Source organism: Pseudopodoces humilis, chromosome 10, assembly GCF_049639895.1.
Source record: "Pseudopodoces humilis isolate 2021_Gansu_Grassland_sample_001 chromosome 10, ASM4963989v1, whole genome shotgun sequence".
Classification (NCBI taxonomy): Eukaryota; Metazoa; Chordata; class Aves; order Passeriformes; family Paridae; genus Pseudopodoces; species Pseudopodoces humilis.
Window position 1 is genome coordinate 21,769,011 of NC_142209.1, and position 21,651 is coordinate 21,790,661.

The 21,651-nt window shown below is 43.4% G+C and overlaps 1 protein-coding gene across 3 annotated transcripts in view; it reads left to right on the forward strand.

Moving 5' to 3' along the window:
- DMAP1 (DNA methyltransferase 1 associated protein 1) overlaps positions 1–21,651 on the forward strand; it is a 30,899-nt gene that overhangs the window by 6,370 nt on the left and 2,878 nt on the right. For all 3 annotated transcript variants that reach the window (XM_088060615.1, XM_014250904.2, XM_088060614.1), the window contains 5 exons: positions 3,521–3,679; positions 4,805–4,972; positions 6,224–6,409; positions 9,278–9,349; positions 21,446–21,518. In XM_088060615.1, coding sequence (XP_087916741.1) covers positions 3,521–3,679; positions 4,805–4,972; positions 6,224–6,409; positions 9,278–9,349; positions 21,446–21,518 — 658 coding nt within the window. The remainder of the gene's footprint in view (positions 1–3,520; positions 3,680–4,804; positions 4,973–6,223; positions 6,410–9,277; positions 9,350–21,445; positions 21,519–21,651) is intronic.

Genomic DNA, 21,651 nt, shown 5'->3' on the forward strand with positions numbered 1-21,651 from the left:
TGTGTGTAACCGTATACAATATTTTAAGTTTATAACCCACAGAGCATCAGCTCTAACAAAGCTTGGCTTCCTGCAGAGTTAAGTGGATGGTTGACCTCATATGTTAGAAGGCTCAAGCTCTGACTGATGCTTTTCCTCTAGCTGGGACATTGGTAAGAGCCTCCTGTGGTATCTCTTCTCTGATGTCTGGGGTGGAAGTCTGAAGTATGACTCACTTAGTCGAGGCACCTACCTAGCTGTCTGAGTGAAACTTTGTGAGGCTAATTGTCTCTAAGACTCTACTGCTGGAACTGGTTTTGGCTGAGTTCAACTGAGTTTATCAGAGGGGGCCACACATCACATATGGGTGTTTTAATTATATGATTCTTCTTTCCTTAACTTTATCAGGTACTGTGAACTGACAGACAGAAGAGCCTTCAGCAAGGCTGTAACCTTTAGATTAGTGGTACAGACCTCTGCGATCTGCAAATGCACAATTACATAATATCAGGAGCAAGTTGTTATCCTTGTGGTGCTGTAGTTAAGAAAATTGAAGGCACTGATCAAGAGTTTTGAAGATACTTACTTTATCAAAGGAAATTTACTTACTTCTCCAGACTCTTTTGTGGGTTTCTTCTCACACACTTGATACCTCTGCCTGAATCTTTCTGTCCCCTTGGCATGAGCCTGTTTTCCTGTGTAGTCTGTCCTGTTCTTCACTCAAGTTCTTTAATCAAGCTCCTGGGTCACTGCTCAGTTGCTTTCCCTTTTCTCTGTGCTTCTGGTCTCCAATACAATTCTGTCCTCTTTGTTGTGAGATCCAAAATGTGAACTTGGGTTTCACCATGCACACTGAGCATGGTGTAATGCAAAAAAGCATTACAGCAAAAAGCATGGTCTTGCTTGTTTCAGGGTGTGAAATAGGAGCATAAAAGCAGCTTTGCAAAGCTTTCTCTCAGCCAGTACTGTTTTTTTTTTTTTGGCTACCATCAGTAAAAGCTTAGCAAAAGAGTATGAGAATGGGGCAAATACATATTTTCCTACCTTCTGGTGGTTTTTGGCTTAAGGATTTCCTAATTTGAAATTTGTGTTTAATAATTCTTGCTAGGTACATTTGGGGCAGAAAGCTGCTTCGTGAGTAACCCATCCTAATGGGTTCTTCAGGTTATTTTTTTGTGGTATGCGAAGGTGCTTTCTTGTGATCTGATCTTGTGATCATTTCAAACTGCTGCCTTGAGGTTTAGTCCCTCTGAGATCTTGTGTTACATGATGTAGTAAATTGTCCTTAGTGTGTATGTTGTTTTCTGTAATGTGACATGCCCTCCTGTGCACTCCTTTGTTCTCAAATATCCTTTCTTTTGAAATGGGTGGACTAGGAGTGAGTGTTCCATGCACGATGGATTTATGTGGGCTGCTTTTCTCTTTCTCTCCTAATTTTTACTGTTTGGTTTGTATTTTCACCTCTATGAGGCATTGTGCTGATGTTTCCACAGAGCTGTCTCATGGCTCCAGGATCCTGAGCAGTTTCAGCTAATTTAATACTCATAATTTTGTGAGTTTATAATGTGCAGTGTTGGAATGAGGGGTTTTCTGGGCCATTGAATCCTCCTCTTGGATCTTTCAAGTCCTGCCATAATCCAGTCCCTTTCAAAACTGATCAAGTTCCTTCTGAAAAGCACTTGGCTTTTCCTGCCCCTGTGCTTCCTTGGGAAGCTCTTCTAGACTGTCTTTGCTCAATTTCATTTTCAGGTTAAATTTTCCATGTTAAATTGGCATTTCTTTGCAAGTCAATTTCTTTGTTCTTATTTCAGTTGTTCTTTTCTTCCCATGAGTATACCTTTCATTTCATCTAGCATACTTGAAGCCTGCAGTCAGATTCTCTTTCAGATTTCCTTTGCTAGGCTGCATTCTCTTCCAGTCTGCTGTGGGAAGACAAACTCACTTCCCTATTACTCATGCTCTTTTCTGTACTTGTTTCCATTTCAGTGCATCTTTCCTGACCAGGGATCAGTAGTGTTGTAGTTGATATTCCTACCAGTATTCTTGTTGTGCAGTTGAAACGCTGCCAGTTTCTGCTGAAAATCCCTCTCTGGGGGTTATATTTGCCTTTTCATGGTTATGTTGTATTTGAATGTATAGTCAGCCTGTGGTTGGCCCAAGCTTTCCATCTGTTCCCAGCTTCTGATTTCTCAGTGGTTCTCACCTGAGCAGCCATGAATGGGGCAGTGTTTTGGAAGTGTCTTTGCTCTTGTCGCATTCTCTTGTCTGATGAGGCATCTGCCTCCTTCCTTTCCATCCACTGCAGAGGGTCCTGCTGGCTCTTCTCATGTGTGCATGTCTTCTTGAAATTATTTTGTTTCATTATGTGCATGGGACATCCTTACAGTGTCGGGTAAGATGGCTTTGCTCCTGGTGGAAGTGGTACTTGAAGGTTGAGGTTCAATGCATCCGCAAGAGGTCTGCTTGACCTTTGAATTTCTGTGTCCAAGTGATAAAGGAAGGGCAGTAGACCTAAAGGAGCTGTTATTTAGAGACTCATAAATGTTCTTCCAAGCTGTATGGAGTTCATGAGTATGACTTTCCTAGTGATAGGACACAAAACCACAGAGGTGTTGAAGCACATCTGCTGCTTGCATGCACAGAGTTTTCTTCTGAAGGCAGGACCTCCTCAGGCTGAGGCAAGTTTTGCTGCAGGAGGAAGGGACTGAGGGGAAATAAGGGAGGAAAGCACAGGTTTATTTACACTTTCGCTTTACCACATGCTAGGATTTCCCCTAATATACTAAGTATTTTTGCTATTTCTTTAGTACTCATGTGACACTTGTGTTCTGGATAGAATCCTTGCAGAGCAGTTCCAGGCTGGAAACTGTGGTGTGGGCTTGGTCTTTTAGGCACCTAGGACACTGTGAGAGTTGGACTGTCATTTGGCTCTGTTATTCTGCTGGGAAAAAGATCTATGGGGAAGGGAGGGACAAAGTTTATGGCTTTCAGTTGTACAGTACACAGTCATTCAGATCTTCATGGATACTGTCTGCACCAAACATGAAAGAAGTAGTCTGAGTATCAAAGCAGGTGTGCTAAAGGCTGGGGATTACTGTTCCTTGCCTTTCCTGTTCTTCCTGTATAAGTAAAGAGTCAACTGTCAGAGTACTTTGTGCCGAGGTATTGGTTTTGCTGTATGGAAGGAATGCAGGGAGGCTGGCTGAACCTTGGTTTCACTGTCATGTTAGCCTGAAATTTTGAAACGCATGGTCAGGATGTGGGTTGCTGACCTCTGCCTGTGTCAGCCATCTGAAATAGATTTCAGCCTCCTAGGCAGTAGTTCCTGGTAGGCTTCCCTGAATGTCACATAATGGTCTTGGGACCACACATTGCTCCATATCAAGTCCTCTGCCTGCTCATCATGTTTCCTATCAGGACTCATTGCTCAGGGTCCTGGCAGTCCCCTCCTGTCATTGCTGTGCTCATGCTCTTGGCTCAGGTATCTTGGCACTGAGGAGGGCACTGCTGCAGGAGAGCTACCATGGTTTTCTCTCCACAGACAGTGCAGGTTCCTGTCTACTCAGAGCAGGAGTACCAGATGTATCTCCACGACGATGCGTGGACCAAAGCTGAGACAGACCATCTCTTTGACCTGGCTCGGCGCTTTGATCTGCGCTTTGTGGTCATTCACGACCGCTACGATCACCAGCAGTTCAAGGTGAGTCCTGGGGGCCAAGTTGCTGCTAGCAACCTGCTGCTATGGCAAGTCCAGGGTTTTCTGCACTTGAAAGACAAAATTACCCGTTATATCAACTTAATTAGGGGAAAATAATGAATTATTGGCAGCAAGGAATATTGAATTTCCAACACAAGGCATTGCTGCTTGCTACGTGTGTAATTAAATCCACTGTGACTTGTTCTCATTCTCTGTTGTGTTTTATTAGAAAGTTAGAAGGTTTGCACCTGTCAGGAGAGCAGTTCATTGTTCCTTGAAGATAAGGCAGCTGGGGATTTTATTTGAGCAGGCTAGGTGGTGTAGATTTCAGTCTAGGCCCTTGGAGAAGGGTCTGCCAATGAACCCTGGGGGCTGGGACTTCTCCCTGGTGCTGCTTCTGACTTGTGGTCTGACATGGTGCAGGTTTCCATCACCTCTGCTCTGAAACGGGGACCATCAATGGTCTGAAATTGCAACCCTGGTGTCATGGTTGCTGATCTCCTGTACTGGTTCCATGCCTCCTGGTGACATAGGAAATGATGTGACATCTACAGAGCAGCTCCAAATACTGTTTCTGTTGTCCTCTGAAATTCTCACATGAAGAGCATGTAGCAAAGTAAAATAACAAGAGTATGCCCAGCTGAGCAGCCCAAATGTCTTTTGTGCTTGGGTTAATGGAACACGGCTCAGACTTCATGAAATCATGGGCAGTGAATTGATACAGCTGATACCTTCTTGGCTGCGTCTTGAATGACCATTGTCTGGAGCAATTTGGAGACCTGCACATTAGTTGCAGTTTCCTGCACACAGGCTTTCTCCTCTCAACTCTCCTTGCATCCTTTTATCTTCACTGCTCAGGATGCTTCACTGCTGTGTTGGCTCTAAGCCCTCAGCACTGTTGGATCTTTTGGTGGGTGCTTTTAAAATGTGACAGTTAATTCATGCAGCTCACTGAGAAACTCCTCCTTTCCTGTCATTCTTCCAGCACCTGCAAGGGTCCCTGCTCACCTCCCAGGCATTGTCTTGTACTCTATGTGACATCCTTCAGCCAGTGGTCCTTAGGTGGCTACTACACAAGGTTTTGCTTAGTTCTTCCATAATGTTGTCCTCCTATGATGTCTTCCACAGAAAAGGTCAGTGGAGGACCTGAAGGAACGGTATTACCACATTTGTGCCAAGCTGGCAAACATTCGTGCAGCTCCAGGCACAGACCTGAAAATCCCAGTCTTTGATGCTGGCCATGAGAGACGAAGGAAGGAGCAGCTGGAAAGGCTTTACAATAGGACACCAGAGCAGGTAATGTGGGGAAGAGCACATCACTTCTCCAGAAGACTGATAAGTTGAATCAGTAGGTATATGATGCAGGCCAGAGTGTGGGAAAGGTAAAGAAGGGCTGGAGAAGAAAAAAGTACAGCTGTTGTTTGGTCCCTTTAAGGAGTTTAAAAGGACAATAATTGAGAAATCTGACTATCCAGGAGAAAGGCCTACATCGTCTCGGGTAACTCCCATGTTGTAAGTGACGCTGACTGTATTAGTCAACATAATTCAACAGAATGACTAGGTTGGAAGAGACCTCCAAGATCATAGAGTCCAACCCATGTCCTAACACCAAAATTAGACTATGGCACCGAGTTCCACATCCAGTCTTTTTTTAAACACATCAAGGGGTGGTCACTCCATCACCTCCCTGGGCAGACCATTCCAGTACTTTATTATTCTTTCCATGAAAAACTTTTTCCTAATATTCAGCCTATATTTCCCGTGGCAGAGCTTGAGACTGTGTCCTCTCGTTCTGTCAGTTGCTGCCTGGTGAAAGAGACCAACCCCCACCTGACTATAACCATCTTTCAGGAAGTTGTAGAGAGTGTAGAGTCCTCTGATAGAAGCAAATTCTCAATGCCCTTATGAGTACCGGAGTCTTGTGGAGAGAGAATTATTTATTTGAGAGTAAAAAACTTTCCAGAAAACATCAAAGACTAAGTCTGCATGCTTAGTTCTTCCCTGTGTTGAAGCTGTGTAATGGTCTTACAGTTCAGAGATTAAGAAAGTGTGTTCTCCATAGGTTGAGGGAGAGCATCATTTTCAGTTCGTTCCCTCCAAGGACAAGTTCGTATGTGACTTACTCTGCTTCTTCCCCCCATTGACAGGTGTCAGTACTAGGCATAGCTGCTCTGGGTTCTACATGCTATGTCTGTGGAGGAGAGTCAGCTTTTCACAATACTTTATTTATAACTACAGCATATTTGGGCTTTTTAGCCCTTCTTTCTGTGCTTTTGGTCTCTGGAAGATGGGATTAGTAATTTATGGATTGTTGAAGGGTGCATCATAAATGTTGTGATACAGTACCTGCCAGATTGTAGAGTGGCATTGCCATGGGTGCAGGGTAAGGTTATGGAGTGAAACATGCTTTACAAATCCAAGAAGTTAGGCAGGAGCATAAAATCATTCTTGGGCTGGCCCAGGACAGAGCTGTTACCGGTAGATGGCCCCCTTGCCTTGCCAGGCCTCCTCTGCTTTGTGACTGCTCTGACGTGCTCTGGTCTGCAGGTGGCAGAAGAAGAATACCTCATCCAGGAGCTCCGCAAAATTGAAACCAGGAAGAAAGAGAGAGAAAAGAGAACCCAAGACCTGCAGAAGCTCATCACAGCTGCTGACACCACCACTGAGCAGAGGCGTGCGGAGCGCAAGGCTCCCAAGAAGAAGCTGCCGCAGAAGAAGGAGACAGAGAAGCCTGTAAACATTTCTCTCTCTTTTTTTCCCCCTTACCCTGTTTATGCTCTGGCTGGGTAACATGTTTTCTGCAGGAGTCCTATGGGGATCAGGCCCTTTTTGGGTAGGGGGAGTAACTGCTGGTTGCTTTCTGGCAGATGTTTTGGTTACATCTTTGGAAGGCAGATTTGTGTAATGCAGCCATTGTCAGAGTCCCCTGGTGTGCTCTCAGTCTCTCCTCAGTTTGAAAAATGCTGGTTTAAGTCCTGTTTCTCTTTCCCAGCTTGAGAAAAGGGATGAAATAATGCCAGCCATTCATGCATCATGGCAAGGAGAAGCATCTGTCTCCCTGCTTCTTCCAAGTGTATTCTGTTACTGCTTTGTAGGGTTGGCCCACAAACCCATTGTCTTTCACCTGCCTTCTTTGTCTAGTTCAAGCTTTCCTTTTCTCCCCAGCTCTAGGATCTCAGCAGCATCTCCCCGAGCTCAGTACCTGCCCCTCTCCTGATCCTCAGCTGTGATCAGACCAGCCTTGCTGTGGGACTCTTGTATTCTGGGAGCTACTGCTATTTCTTCATGAGCTGAGCTGCACTCTAAGGAGCCAGAACACAGCTTTCAGTTCACATTCACAGTCCTCAGTTTCCCTTTCTGGAAAGGGGAGGACAGCATGGACTGATCTAAATTCAGCACCTTCAGTAGGAAAAAGGACTGTTAAAAAAATCTCAGATGTTTCAAGTGAATCCCTGGGAATTCCTGTCCCTCCACCTTGTGAACAGAGAGCACTTGTGTCATTTCTCTCCAAAAGATTCTGTACAGAGACGGGGGGAAAAGCAGTGAATTCTAGACAGTTACTGCTTGAAGTGTGCCTAATGGCCACCACTTCCTCAAAACACTCCTTTGGTGTGTCATGTCCCATGTGTGTCCCTGCTGTGTGATGAGTGTAATGTCACTGGGCACCTTGTGCATTGAATTCCCTTAAGGGTTGTTCTGGGAAAGCTCAGCCATGGCTGGCATATCTCCCTGTAAAGAAAGCAGTTTGTCATTGATGGTAATGAAAAAAAGAGAGCTAGAGAATGGGGCTGGAAAGATACTGAGGATGCCAAGGCGAGGGAGTCCACCCCTGATTGTTGGCTGGGACCTGTCTGCAGGCATGTAGTGCATAGGCACACCAGGGTGGGCAGAGAAGCAGTTTCTGTTGTTGCACTAGCATCATTTCAACCATGACAGAGTCCATTAGGAGTCAATTACCAACTATAGCCAGGAAATGTTAAGAAAAAAATTGCATTTTAACTAAGAATTTGAATCGGGAGCTGCATCAGCATCATTTCAACAAAGGAAAATCATTTAGCAAAGAGTCAATTGAGGTTGAAGCGTTTACAGCATGTACAGGCTGTACAGGCACATGAAGCAAAAGAACCCATTTAATTGCTTATTGCTGAATGCAATTCAGAGTTGGCTTGGCTGAGGCAGTGATGCTGATTTCCGCACACTGCTTGTGTCAGGGTGTTCAGCAACAGGCTGAGGGGCAGAGTTCGGGGAGTTTGGAAGCCAGCCTTCATTCAAAGGAAGCAGAGAGGATTGGTTTTTTGATTGCAGCCTTGTTTGTCTCAAACAATGCTAACGGGGAGGCTATATCCTGCCAAAGATCAAAGTGATCTCTACAAGTTCATTAGCCTTGTTGGTGGTTAGAGAATACTTTTTCCTTCATGGTCACGTTTAGGAATCTTTTCCCAGGTCCTCTGTTTATTGGACAGGCAACAGATAACTAAAATAATCTTAATGCCTGGCCATGCAGAGTGGTTTGCAGGGTGCCACCTCAAGACAAAGACCTAGAGATAGCTGATAGGGATGTGAGAGTTATTGGCAGGGAACTTGAGAAATTGAGTCACTGTCCTTCAGCATCTCTTATGATCTTGGGGCAGCCCTGGCTGTCTCAGCCCTGTCTGGAACAAAGAAAGAGCAGGCTGCAGAGTCTCTCTGTAGAGAAATCTGGGAGCAGCAAAGCAAGTGCTGTCTCCAAAGAAATGGGGAGAGTCAAAGTGACTTAGTTTTGGAAAACCACAATTGTGCATGTGTTTTGCAGAGGTTGTAGCTATTCTTAGCTTGAATCGTAAGTTCTGCTGACCCATTCAGGGGACCCCAAACCATTCAGTGCACAGATACCCTGGTTTAATAGTTTTAAAGTCTGCTCACCTTTTGCTTTCATCAGCATAGATTTGTAAGGGATTGCATTTATTTTTTTCCGTTTTGTTGAAATTCAACTATATGCTCTTCTGTTAGCAGCAGAAGCATTGGAAGTTTGCTGCATTTCAATGTTGTGCTTAAAATAAGTAAGAAACAAAACTGTCTAATGAGTGGACAAATGACAAAACATGTATGAACAGCAGGTCTCCCTGGGAGGGGGCAGCGCTTGCATCCTCATTAGTGGGCTCATGTCTGTACAGATCAGAGGTTTCTCAGTTCATTCCTTAGAGAGTTTACAGTCAAAAGGCAAGATTTAGGGATGTCCTGGGCTGTTTTGATTATGAAATGGGTCTAAATTGGATAAGGATGATACTGTACAAATACATACAAATACCATGTAGGGTCAGGGTTTCTGTGTGGGTGGTTGTAAGGCTCTGTGCAGAGCAGTGCATTTAAACCAACTGACCAAAAATGTTTCAGCTTTCCAAAGATGCCTTGAACTGGAGTATTCTTCTCAATGAATTGCTTGGGATTTTCCCACTGAATCCCGTTGTCTGGGATTTTCCTCTTGCCTCAGCTCTGGCATGTGGCCGTGGCAGGTGGTTCTCTGTCATAGGAAACGGTCTTTCCCCTTCAGACAGTCTCTATATGAAATCTCGTATTTCTTTTGTTTCCTCCATCAACACATCCTGTTTCCATCTCTTTCAGGCTGTTCCTGAGACTGCTGGCATCAAGTTTCCTGACTTCAAATCTGCAGGTGTCACGCTTCGGAGCCAGAGGGTAGGCTCTTGTCCTGTTCCCATGGGACCTCTGTTAATGTCTTTCACTGTGCCTGGCTCTCTCCTCATCCTTTTATAGCTAAAAAAGTCAAGTTCTTGCCTCTAAAATAAGAAAGGCATTCCATAAATGTGGAGACTCAGAAACCTGGAATGCTGGCTCTGTGGAAGCCAAGTCATTGCCTTGCAGAGGCACCTGAACTTGCTGGTGTTTGACACTGGTGTGCCTGCTCTGTTCTTAGACACCTGTAACAGAACCAAATGGAGCTGTCTAGTCCAGAGCTCACAGCCAGAACTAATGGGCTCCTTGAAGCATGTGTGTTACTAGCTGAGAGGTTCTTTTGGAGTCATTTGGGCTGGAAAGGACCTTAAAAATCATCCAGATAAGATGATTAAGAACTGGATGCTCAGGTTGTGTCTTGAAAAAACCAGAAACACATAAATACATAGAATTTTTAACTTTTCTATTTACATTATCTTAGGAGATATTTTTTGGAAAAGCCCCTGTGTTCAGGCTGTGGCAGAGATACTTCTGAGTAAAGAACTTTCTTGCTGTTTTTGTATTGCTTTCTTATATGAGCAAGACTTCACACCTGCCTCTTAGCCACAGGCTTTGGGGCACCAAGTAACTTAAATCTGTTTGGTCAACTGAATGTTTTCAGAGAAGTTTTGATAGCAAAATCCTGTGTGCACATACAAGTACTTTTTTGCTTTTTTTCCTAGCAAAAAAAAAATACTTTTAAAGCAATTTTTAATTGCTTTATTATAGCAAAGTCAGATAAGTACATACCTTGTCCTGACATCCTCACTTGGCATAGTAAATTTGAAAGACTGTTTTTATGGAATGTTCTTTTGATATCAGAATGGTTTCAGATCTTGCTGGCTGTTAATAGAAATGTGTTAAGGATAATGCTGCTTTGATGTACTGAAGCATGTGTGTGTTAGAGGTGGGATGCCTCAGCAGGGTCACTGCTGAGGGGCTCCTTCAGTGTTCCAGTGCCACCATCTGCAGGATACCTGTTTGAGTGAGGGGCTACAGCCTTGAGGAAATCCCACTCCAGAAAGAAGCAGGACTGCAGTGCAAGTGTTGAGATTTATTGAGATGTGGCACATGTGTTCTCCAATACTAAGATAAATAGAGTAATTTATGGAGATTGATTTGGATTTTGAAAACTAATAAGTAATGGTTGATCTTTTCTATTTTTTCTACCCCCTCTGGAAGAGAAGCTGAGCAATAACGTATCAGTGATGGAACCATCTGGCAAAGCCAGCAGCCTCTTTGTGCGCCAAACAGACAATCCAAATCCCAGCCTTCATGAAAATGGGTGCTACATGCTTTTATCTGTTCCTTTTAATGCTCACAAGATGCAGTGCTAAGCTGAGGCATGGCAGTCTGATTCAGCAGCTTTTAGCCTGCAGTATCCAAGCTCCTGAAGTGACCTAGAGCAACTTCCTATGTTATTCTTGAAATTTTTAAGGAGATAAATGCTGTTCTTAGAATTACCAGTCATTTGTGAATTAAAGAGATGGTTCATCACTGATCTAGGTGAAAAAACAACACTTTGCTGTTTGGATTGTGAAACCTACCTCTAACCCAGAAACATGAATTCATTTGTGGCTTTAAGCCAGTCACCTGGCTTACTTATCCAAGCCATCCCTGTTTTTTAAATGGGAGCTATTAGACTCACTTGCCTCACAGATGCATGATGGGGAGAATTAATTGCATGAGGTCAGTACAGGCCTTTTGAACTGGTAAGAGGTGCTGAGGTGCCAAATGTTATGGAGTTGACAGTCCATGCTAATCCAAATTATTTTACTTGTGGGATTTATATGGCAAACCCTCTGAACTCCAGTGATGTGGAATTGATCAGGGTGGAGGCTGACTAGGGCTAAGTGAGGAACTGGAATGGAAATTCATACTCTGGCAACATCCAACATAAGATGTTTTGCCCTTAGCACATTGAAAAATGATTTCTAAAGCTTGTGCTGTCCTGCAGTAAGTTCTTTTGTCTGAAGACCTAAAGAGTTCCTCACCTAAAGGCTTCTGTTGTCCTCCTTTATTTTATACTTTGCTACCGTGCTTTACGCCTTTGTGGTTAGGTGAAGTTGGATTTTTCAGTGAAATCAGGGCTCAACCTCTGTCATGTGTGAAAAATGTACCATATCATCCCCAGGATAATAGCACTTATTCTTTGATTAGAGACTTTTTTTTTTTTCCCTGAGGATTTACAATTAGTGTGGAATCTGAGTTAAAATTAATTTATAGAAATGAGTCCTTGAAGAAAAAGTTAGGAATCCGTATTCAACTTAATTTGTTCCCAGTAGTTTTTATGACAATAGCCATGGCTCTTCAAATTCCCCCTGTCGTTACAGCTTACACGATCTTATGGACAGGCTGAATTTGAAGACTGGGGTTTTTTTCCCTGTGAGGATTAATGGTCACTTAGAGCCATTATTCTTCATAACTGAAAGTTTCTCCTTCAGCAGACGCTGAAGAGTAATCTTCTGCAGTGACTTCGACAAGCTGCCTTCTATCAGACTGGCCTCAGTCTCCCATTGTTCTCCATGGGACTGTGGCCACAGGCAAAGGAGGCCACAGCCCCCTTGCCCTTGCTCTGCATGGGATTTCCCTCTGCCTCCTGACAGCACAGATTGCAAGTTTTTCTAAGGCAGTGGGAAGCTGGGCATTAGGAAAAGCTTCCTCTTAATTGAAGGCAGTGTGTTGCCTTGGTGCTGCTGAGAACAGGAGGCAGTAGTAGATGTTTGGAAAGGGGTGAGCCTTCCAAGAGTTTCTTGAAAAGAATTTTAGACCTTTGCATTTGATGTTAGTTAAACAGTTTATGAAAATGACATCAGAACTGTGTTATTAATCCTAAGCATTACTTCTGGAAAACTTTGTTACACCAGCTCTGCTCAGTTGGGAGGTTAGACAGCCAAAGAGCCAGAGGAAAACAGATGTGTAGGGAATTTGACCAGGGAAAGGTGAAGAAAAGACTAAAGGGAAAGCAGGGAGCTATGAGGAAGGAATGCTTTGCTGCTGATCTTCCTGAAGGGAAGGAGAATGGGAGCTGTTGAACTTGGATATTTTCTAGGATCCAGACAAACCAACAGTAACCACACGTTTGTGATCTGGGCATGATGTTGCTTCAGTAAGGCAGAATTGAGTTTATTCTGATTTCACCACAGTGTTTCTGTACCATCTTACGTTCAGCTTTCTCTTAAATTTAACCTTTGTTGTGTTCAGAGCACTTGACTTTAGCATGCTTAACTTCTCTGCAGTGTGTTTTAAGTTGTTCTTCTCTCTCAGACCTGTCTGTGGATTTTAACTTACAATTTTGGTAATGCTGTTGAATTGTTTCAGCAGTGATTTTAAGAAGAAGGGTGATGAATAGGAAAGAGTGGATGTTGAGGTGTATGTCTGTGTCCTTGCTCTGTTGTCATGGGTTCAGAAGCAAAGGAACTGGAAGAGAATTGATTGAGTGGTGTCTCATCTGGAAAAAAAAAACCCAAAACCTGTGATTTAAAGATGTTTGGAGAATTCTCAGTCTGCAGAAAAGACTGAGGGATGCTCCAGCTTAGTCATTCAAAGCTGGCCGCCTCCTTTCAGAAAAGGCTTCCAGCCAGCAGCCTGACTCCATCTGCTTAACTGGGAGCTTGTAGACAATTTGCCAGTTGAACAAATTAAGAAAGAAGGAAAGGAAGGAAAAGTACAAGTAGAACTTTAGTACTCATTGATTCAAATATTCACACTCACCAGCTTTTAAATATTTAGTAGCCTTTTGAGCATTTTTTAGCACTGATTAATGAATAAGAATTTCCTGTGGTAGTGCGGGGAAAGCATGTGTGTGTTATTCTATTTTTTTTTTTCCTTGGAGTGAGAAGTAAGTGCTTCCTGCAAGTCCAAAGTGAATGATATTTCTAGAGGAAGATGGGGTTGTATGTATTTGTTTAGACATGTTTATTTTCTATATTTGATTCAACCAATAATTAAATGGCCAAGCATGCTGGCTGTTTACCTTGCATTGGAGGCTGCTGGCTCTGTTCCTTCCCTATCATTAATGCAAACCCAGACCTCATTGGCAGGGAACATGTGACACATCTGTCTGTCCTCCTGTGATCAATACTGTCCCTTCAGAGGTTCAGCTTTTGGAAGCAGTTCCATAAAATACCAGTTATTCTTATTTGGATTTGATAAATTTAATTACTTAAAGCAATTAATTATTTATTTGCTTTGTATTGATTGCACTCCAAGGCGTTCTGACATCAATCTCATGGAGATCAGCAAACCCTTATTAGGTGGGGAAAGTTTATGTTTCCAGGTTTGAACATCCCATGGATTAGTTAGCTGAGATGTGCTTGTTGCTTCTGCTAGCAATTTTTCATTAGTGAAGTTGTATGTTTTGCACTCTACAAGAGAGTGGCCGGGAGTAATTTCCACAGGGAGCCTGACAGAGGTGTAGAAGGGAAGTAGTTCTCTCATTTCTGTGAATAAAACTTATGAAGAAATGATGCAGGCTGGATCGAATTCATGTTGTGGCATTGCCATCTATTTGTTGTATTACATGCCCTTTAATTTGGGCCAAGAGAGTGCTGGTGCATTTCCTAATCAAACTCCTGTCCGTAGAGAATGAAATAAGATGAAAATATTTGTATATTTATTTTTAAAGAGAACTGCAAAGGATACAAAATCTTGAATGAACTAGAGAAGGTGAATCCAACACATTTTTCCTCCATTCTTGTTTTTAGCTAAACCAAAAGGCACTTAATGTTAAATTGCTGAAAGAAAATGAATCCATCACCTTTTTTTGTGGAGGTCATTGATGTGGGAGAGCTTCTGGACCAAAGCCTTAGTAGGTTCTCAGGTATAAGGAAAGCACGCTGGGTGCAGGAATGGGATCTTTAAAATAAATTTGAGTTCTGGAAAGGACACTCCATGCTGCTGCTTCTGTTGAATCATCCAGTACCAAACAGTGTCCATGCAGTGTGTGGCCTTAAGGAGCTTTGTCAGTCCTGGATTTGAGAAGCTTTTACTACCTTTGTGTGCCCATAGTGACACAGTCTCGGGTGTCATTCATCAGCCAGTTTTATTGTGTGTAACATGTGCAGAGCTCCATATATATCCTTTAACCTTTTTTCTTTCATTAGTGTAACCAATATAACGATTGCCCTGTAATTAGTCACTGTGGTTGTTTGTGTAAGTGGAGATTCAGTTAAATTATTTAAAAGAAAAGCAACATCAATTCAAGACTAGATGCATGTGTTGCTACACTTTCCTGTGTCTGATCTGGAAGTTTACATAACATTCTTGTACCATGGTAGAGTGCCCTTGGAATTCTGCCCTCCTGTGGTCTTAGGGCCCCCTCCCTGCAATCACAGCATACATTGCTGAGTTCTTGATTTGTTTCTGTCAGATGCAGCTCAGAGGGTGCAGCCATTTCCATTTGCTGCGCCACCTCTATAGGTCTCACCTTGGTCTCCATGCCTGTAGTGAGAGACAGGGGTAGGACTATCTGGGAATCTGCAGATCTGCTTAAAGCAAACTACTGTAGTGTCATTCTGGTAATGTGCTTTTAGCATAAAATATCCCCCAGTAAAAATGTCCTGTGCAGTTTTTTTCTTCTGCACCATGTATTTTTTTTATTTTTTTCCTACAGAAACACTTTCTGTAGTCCTTTTGCATTTGTTTTATAGGCTTGCACTATTTTGAAAGCAAAAGGTATTTAAGGACAAGGAATCTCAGGAGTGATAAGTGGCTGATAATACTTCACTTGCCAGAGAATGTCCATCTTCAAAATGGCAGGAAGTCTTAGCAAGGTGTGAGTTCCTCTTTTCTTCTCAGGTGTCTTGTTTCTGGTCATAGCCTGTGTGTCAAATGGGGAGAAAGCTGTTGCTTTCCAGGTTCTCAGCCATCATTATGTGGATTCCAAGTAGCCCTAATAATAGGCCACTTGTGCAGTTTCAAAGCAATCTGTATCCCCTTTCTGGGGAGAAAGGGTGGGAGAGTATAAAAGCCTTGAAGACCCTTTTGCCTGCATTGGTGAAAACCCTTCATGCTGTGACATTGATGCCCCAGGACTTTGGTTCCTTCAGGAAATATTATCTTTACCCTTTGAGTCAGTGCTACAGGTGAATAATGAGGCATTAATGCTTATAGGATCAGTGAGCTGTTTCTCTCCCATATATGCCTAGGTGTGTTGTGCTTCTCTGGTATCTGTTGGCCTCCCTCATCTTGACAAAGCCTTCACTAGGTATATTCCTGTAAAACTGGTTTAATTTACAAGGAGGATACAAGTATAGATTTTATAGTTTTGCACAACTGATTTGGGAATTTCTGAGGTATGTCTAGCCAAAGTCCAGAAACCCCTTAAATAGACATTTACAAATAGACATTTACATAAGTTACTATAGAAATGTTTTCTTTTTAAAAGATTTGTTTATTTGTCATTAAGCCTCACTGATGGAGCAAGTTGATGGTCATGTACTGCTCCAGAGAGATGGCTGTGTGTTTAATGTGCAACATAACATAGGAGAGATGGCATAGTGGTATTACTCCTTATTTTGACCTGTGCAAAATCTTAATGTGGCAGATCAGCAGGCATAGACAGAAGACAGAGTCCATAGCTATAAGTTGGGGCAGAGGGAAGCATATATGTTCATTGAGACAGAGAATAGCTGTGCAATTTCACCCTTTTCTACTTCTTGCACATATCCATTGCACTTGCCTGTCCACCTTCCACTGCAGCACTTCAGTTCCATGCAGTGAAGCACTTCAGAATTTCAGAAATGTGCAAGTTCATAACTTAAACTGAATTTTTCAGCTGAGGTTTTTCAGATTCTAGAATTCTAAGACTTAAGTACTTGATATGGTTCTTCCCTTTGTTGAGTGTTAAAACTGTATAGGAGTGGAGGCTCTCTGCTCCTGCAGAGTAAAGCCATGCAGCCCAGGAATGTTTGACCTTCAGGCAGAAAATGCAGAAAACATTATTCATCTGAAACTTCAGCACTCTTTCCTGGAAATCCACTAAACTATTCAGTACTCTAAAGATCTCCAAGAAGAAAGTGCCTAATGAGAAAGTTTTCTTGCTGCTGAAATCTACAAGGAAGGTGGTTTTCAATGTCAGTGAGCTATATTATAATGCTGAACAGTACTGGTGCTGGTGCATAAAACCAGAGTTTACAGCTGTACAGACACAGGTCAGATGTGTGGAGATTTTAGGATGAATGTTTTTAGGACAGTTACATTGTTTAGGGTTGGGGAAGGCTGATTTTAAGGAGAAACTTACCTTAAAATTGAATTAAAATGAAGTTTAGCATCACATGTGAAATATTCAAATAAACACTGATTAATTAAAAAAACCTTGTATTTTGGTGACAGACCAAACAAAAGGCTTCAGCACAAAAGAAGATTTTTTGGGGAGGAGTGGGAAGTTTGGAGCATCAGAAAAGGAGCATTTATGAAGAAAGTGATGAATTGAGAGCAGGACCTTTAAGATGACCACACACACACAATTACTCAAGGGCCGTGAGAATCTGTAGATCCTGTAGACCTCTTCCATTCCTACTGCAGATCCCCATGACAGTCTCTACCTGCCAGGTGGTGATGCTGTGAGATATAACAGAACTGTGTTGCAAGCTCTGCTATTACTTAGACTTCATTACTCTACTAAAATAGATTCAAATACATTTACAACTATGCTTAAAAGTATTAGCATAAATCATGAAAACCGAATGGCACACAAAAATAAATGAACCGAGTCTGTTTGGGGAGGCTATATCTTCAGTTATTTCTTATCCTGTTTGTTCATTTAATGAATTTTGCCAATTAGCAATTAATTTGCAGTAGGTCCCCTAGTCATTAGTGTGAATTATCAAGGTTTTGTTGGCAGAATGCCTCGAACATTAAATAAAAACCCTGTATCATGCAAAACCTCAAGGGTACTCCATGGTGAGATCCTGTACAAAAATTGAACTGCAGAGGGTCCACCCCAGTCCCAGCCCTTGCTGTGAAGGTGTTGTGGGAGCTCTGTTCTGTTCTTTTTAAACTGCACGACTCAACTCTGGAGCAACATCCTCCTCCTTCAGGGGGAAACAGAGCAGGTCAGTGCCCTGTATTCCATTCCTCCCAGACCAAGTGCATTCCAGCAGAGCCTATGTATCCCAGGCTTTTCTCTGCATAGGCAGGCTCTGGTACTGTGGCTTTGTGGTGTTGACTCACAATTTTCTGTAGCTCTTTATTTTTCTCTTGGTACACGCAGTTCATGTGTTTAATGCAGGTTGTTTATAGCGAGGACAAAGGATTACAGTCCTTAAATCAAAAATGATGTTGGTGTAATTATAAGCACAGGCTGGTGTTGTGAAGAGGGCTGTGGGGAGAGGCTGTCAGAGGAGAAGAGCATCCAAAATATAGTAACCTCAAAAATCCCAGCTAATCAGTTTTCTGACGGGAGCAATCTGTTTCCCAGGTATTATTATTATATGGGGACTTTAAAGATAATAAATAACAATAATAGTCTACTATGAGGAAGGAAAGAAAAGGGCAAATGCCATTCACCTCGGAAGCTGTGGTTGCTCACTGGAGTTCTCTGAGGAACATAATTTTCCTTGGCTCCTGTGGAGGCCTCCATCCGTGACAACACCAAGAACATCCCAGGAGCTGTGGTGTCAGCAGTAAGGTTGCCTGGAGGGGTGTTTTCATTAATGCAGAGATATGGCCCGCAGAAACCACATATCCCAATGATATCATCATGAGCCAGAGAGCTCTTCTTTGGGCTACTGGCTGGGACTTGTGGCCCCTTGCAGATTGCCTCATTCTTTGGGAATGAGGGGTAAGTGAGCAGCACTTCCAGCACTGTGCTGCTTTTCTGGATATCTGATTGAAAGACCAAAACAAAGAAGAGCTTCCTGAAGTAAGCTTGGTCTTATCAGAGCTGTATAGAGCATGAAGACTTCTCTCTTGCAACAAGGCAGCCCAACTAACGGACCTTGGCTAACAGATTATCAGGAGCATTTGAGTAATAGACTGCTCATTTAGTTTTAATACATTTTGCATAGAGAGCAATCAGCCTTCATCAGTCTTAGAGATGAATTGGCTTAGCCAGCTAAATTCTAAAGATATTAGTCTGACAGCAGCCACATAAATCATAACATTTTCTTAATGATGGTAAAATTAAAATATACTCTTGCTTTGAGAAACCAATGAAGCCTTCCTGTTTGCAGGCCAGATCCTCCTGCCTGAATTAAAAAGAAGCTTAATTGATGTGGTTTTAAACTAAACTCACAGTCCCACTCTTCCTCAGCACCTCTAGTGTTCCTTTCTTTGAAGTTAAATTAATTTGTCCTGCCTCTCCCTGCTCCTGCCTTCAATCTTCAGGAGTGTCAGCGAAGGCCAGACTCCTGTGGGACATGATCCAGATGTGCTTAACATCACAGTTGAAGGCTTTGCCACGTTGTTTGCATTACCAGTAGTTATTTGAGCTAGTGGAGGCCTCCCAGATGGAAAGCTTGGTCTCTTCCTCTAACCAACAAACCAAGACCTCCTGTCTGTATACCTAGCCTAGCCAAGGTATACTCTTCTTGTCAAGGTGAACTCTTCTTGTCCTTTGTTCCTGAAGCTGGCTTGGTGCCCAGCGTGCTTTTGCCAGAAGGGAAATTAACAGAAGGGAATCCTGCCTTTGGCTAAAAAGGCTCCAGTGTCTGCTGTTGGGGCAGGGGTGAAGACAGACTCTCAGGGCTGTGATAGTCACGCAACTATTGTGTGTCCACAAGCTCTTCAGTGGGCAGATGCTGGGCTCATTGTTAATCCTTAAACCCCAGTTAAGGGCAGTACCTCCTGACTAGATCAGCCCCTACATCCCCAAGCTGAGGCAGAGCTGGGTATTTCACCCATTTAGACGTTCTGTATGATTCCTCGTGGCACAGAGCAATTCTTTGGGCTGAATCTTCTTGCTTTCAGGTATGTCTTCCTGATGTTCTAGACTTGACTACTCAGTCTTCTGCTAAGCTGTGCAAAGTGACCTTTCCTTCCTTGGCATCCTGCTGCTAGCTGCAGCAAGGCATCCATCTCCTGTCCCAGGGCTGGGCTGACTTATCTTAGGGCTCTGCCCTGTCCTTTTCAGCAGAGCCCTGTGCAGGTTGTCTGTGCAGCAGAGTTCCTCGGAAAACCTGTTTTAGTGAGGTTCTGCTCAAGTTGAGACTCTGGCCTGAAGAGTTGACTGAAATCCAAATACATGATAACTTTGACAGTCTTTCTTCTGCTAAAACAATCATTTTGTGGTGAACTGCAAAGAATTGGTTTTTCTTTAGTAGTAGGAAAGAAGTATGAAATTGACTGCTGTGCAGAAACCCCAGCACTAAGCTAAAGACCTTTGGAGTAAAAACCAAAAAGGCAGAGGCATCCCATGGTCCTTACCTGTGCTAAGTGTTTGCATGAAGGTGTGGTTTTGTTTCTTTTCTCTAGTGGTCCTGTTGGATTCTCTGGTTCAGGCTGGTTTCTTAGAAATCCTCCCCTGATAGTCCTATTGGTCCTTTGCTGGAGCCTTTCTTGTGGTGTTAATATCTGTCAAAAAGAACTTGGTGCTTCCCAGCATGTACTGTGAAAGGCCCATTCCCCTGGGGTGCTCTATGGCATCCATACTCTGGTTTCTTGGCTGAAGTGATGTCATGGAGAAGGCAGAATTTCCCACAGGTCCAACACTGGTGTTGTGGAGCAGCTGATTTGGATATGATATGGACATAGCCATAGCTGAGTTAAGGTTAGAGCTCTCAGCATTTGGGGATGTGTGCGTGCACGCACTGCTCTGGCATTCAGAGGAATTAGGAAGTTCTAGATGGAGCCTCTTGGCATTTTTGTGTTGGGACAGCAAACACTGGAAGCAGTGGGTCTAATCTGGGAGGCTGATGTTGAGCTGCCTGCTTTGGGCAACTTTAGCCTGTGGTTTATGGGAAGTAAGGTGACCACAGGCCCTCCCAGTGTGTTCTTCCTGAGAGGCCAGTTTTAAGGTGGAGTGAATAATGTTTCTTCCTTCAGATCATTCCCAGCCACGTTGCAGACTCATGGTTGGTTTGGCTGAGGTTTGGGCCCCTGGTCAGTAAGCAGTATGTGCAGGATGCTTGCAGGATGCTCTTGCCTGCTGGGCAACTTGGGTTGCTGAATGGAATCCCCAGGTTGAGGTGTGAGGTCACCTTTCCAGGGCTGGATACAGAGGGGGGCAGCCTGTGCCTGTGCAGAAGGATGTTTGACAATGCAGTGTTGAGAGCCCTTTCTTTCCTGGTGTGTCTTCTAGCATAGCTGAGTGCTTTCATTTTTTCTTGGGTATATCCACAGGGCTTGGAAACCTGTTCTCCCTGCCATATTGTGCCAGCTGCGTTTGTGCTGCTGATAATCTAATAAATGCTTGGTCTGAGCAGCTAGCACTCCTGCTAGAGCCCAAATGAATGCAGAGGAAGGACCCTGCTAAGTGTGTGCATTCTTCCTCTCCTGGCCAGCTTCAATTCCCTTTCATAGCTCACATCTGATGCTTCCTCTCTCACCTAGCCCCTTAGCTCCGATGTAAATGTGTGTGCACACTTCCGCCAGTCAAGTAACTGTGCTCTCTCTGTCTCTCCCCTTTGTTACAAAGCCTGCTCTGTAAATGAATCCCACAGGTCTGGGGCTCAGCAGGTAAAAGGAGAAGTGAGTCTGTTAGCGCATGAGTCTAATCAGGCCGGCTAAAGCGAATAAAGTAGGGCAGCATTGCACATTAGCCGCTGTGTAAATGAGCCCTTTGATGGGCTGGGCACCGCGGGAGAGGGTTTGAAGCCAAGAAGAACTTTTGTTGTTAATTCAGTGACACATGGAAACTGTAAAACAGCGTGTCTTGCACACACACGAGAGAGAAAATAAAAGCCCTCACGACCGTGCTTTTCAATACCTGCCCTCGGACCTAGTCTGAAAACTTTCAGCCCCTGTCTCCCTCTCTTACCACTTGATTTTCCTTTCTCTCCCTTTCTTTTTTTGTTCCCCCTGCACTATAAAAAGAAAAGCTCTCTTGCCTTTTGAACTAGACGGCTGTGAGTGAGGGCTATCTCTGAGCTGTGTGGCTCTGTTACCTTTGTGTTCCAGATGAAACTGCCAAGCTCGGTGGGACAGAAGAAGATTAAAGCCCTGGAGCAGATGCTGATGGAACTCGGAGTAGGTGAGTAAAGGGGGCACGCGAGAGAGAAAGAGACACACAGAGCTAGCCTTTGTTCTCGAGATGGGCTATTTTTTCCCCTAGTAATACAGCCAGTTTCTTGAATAACAGTATGTGAATGGTTTTTAAAATATTT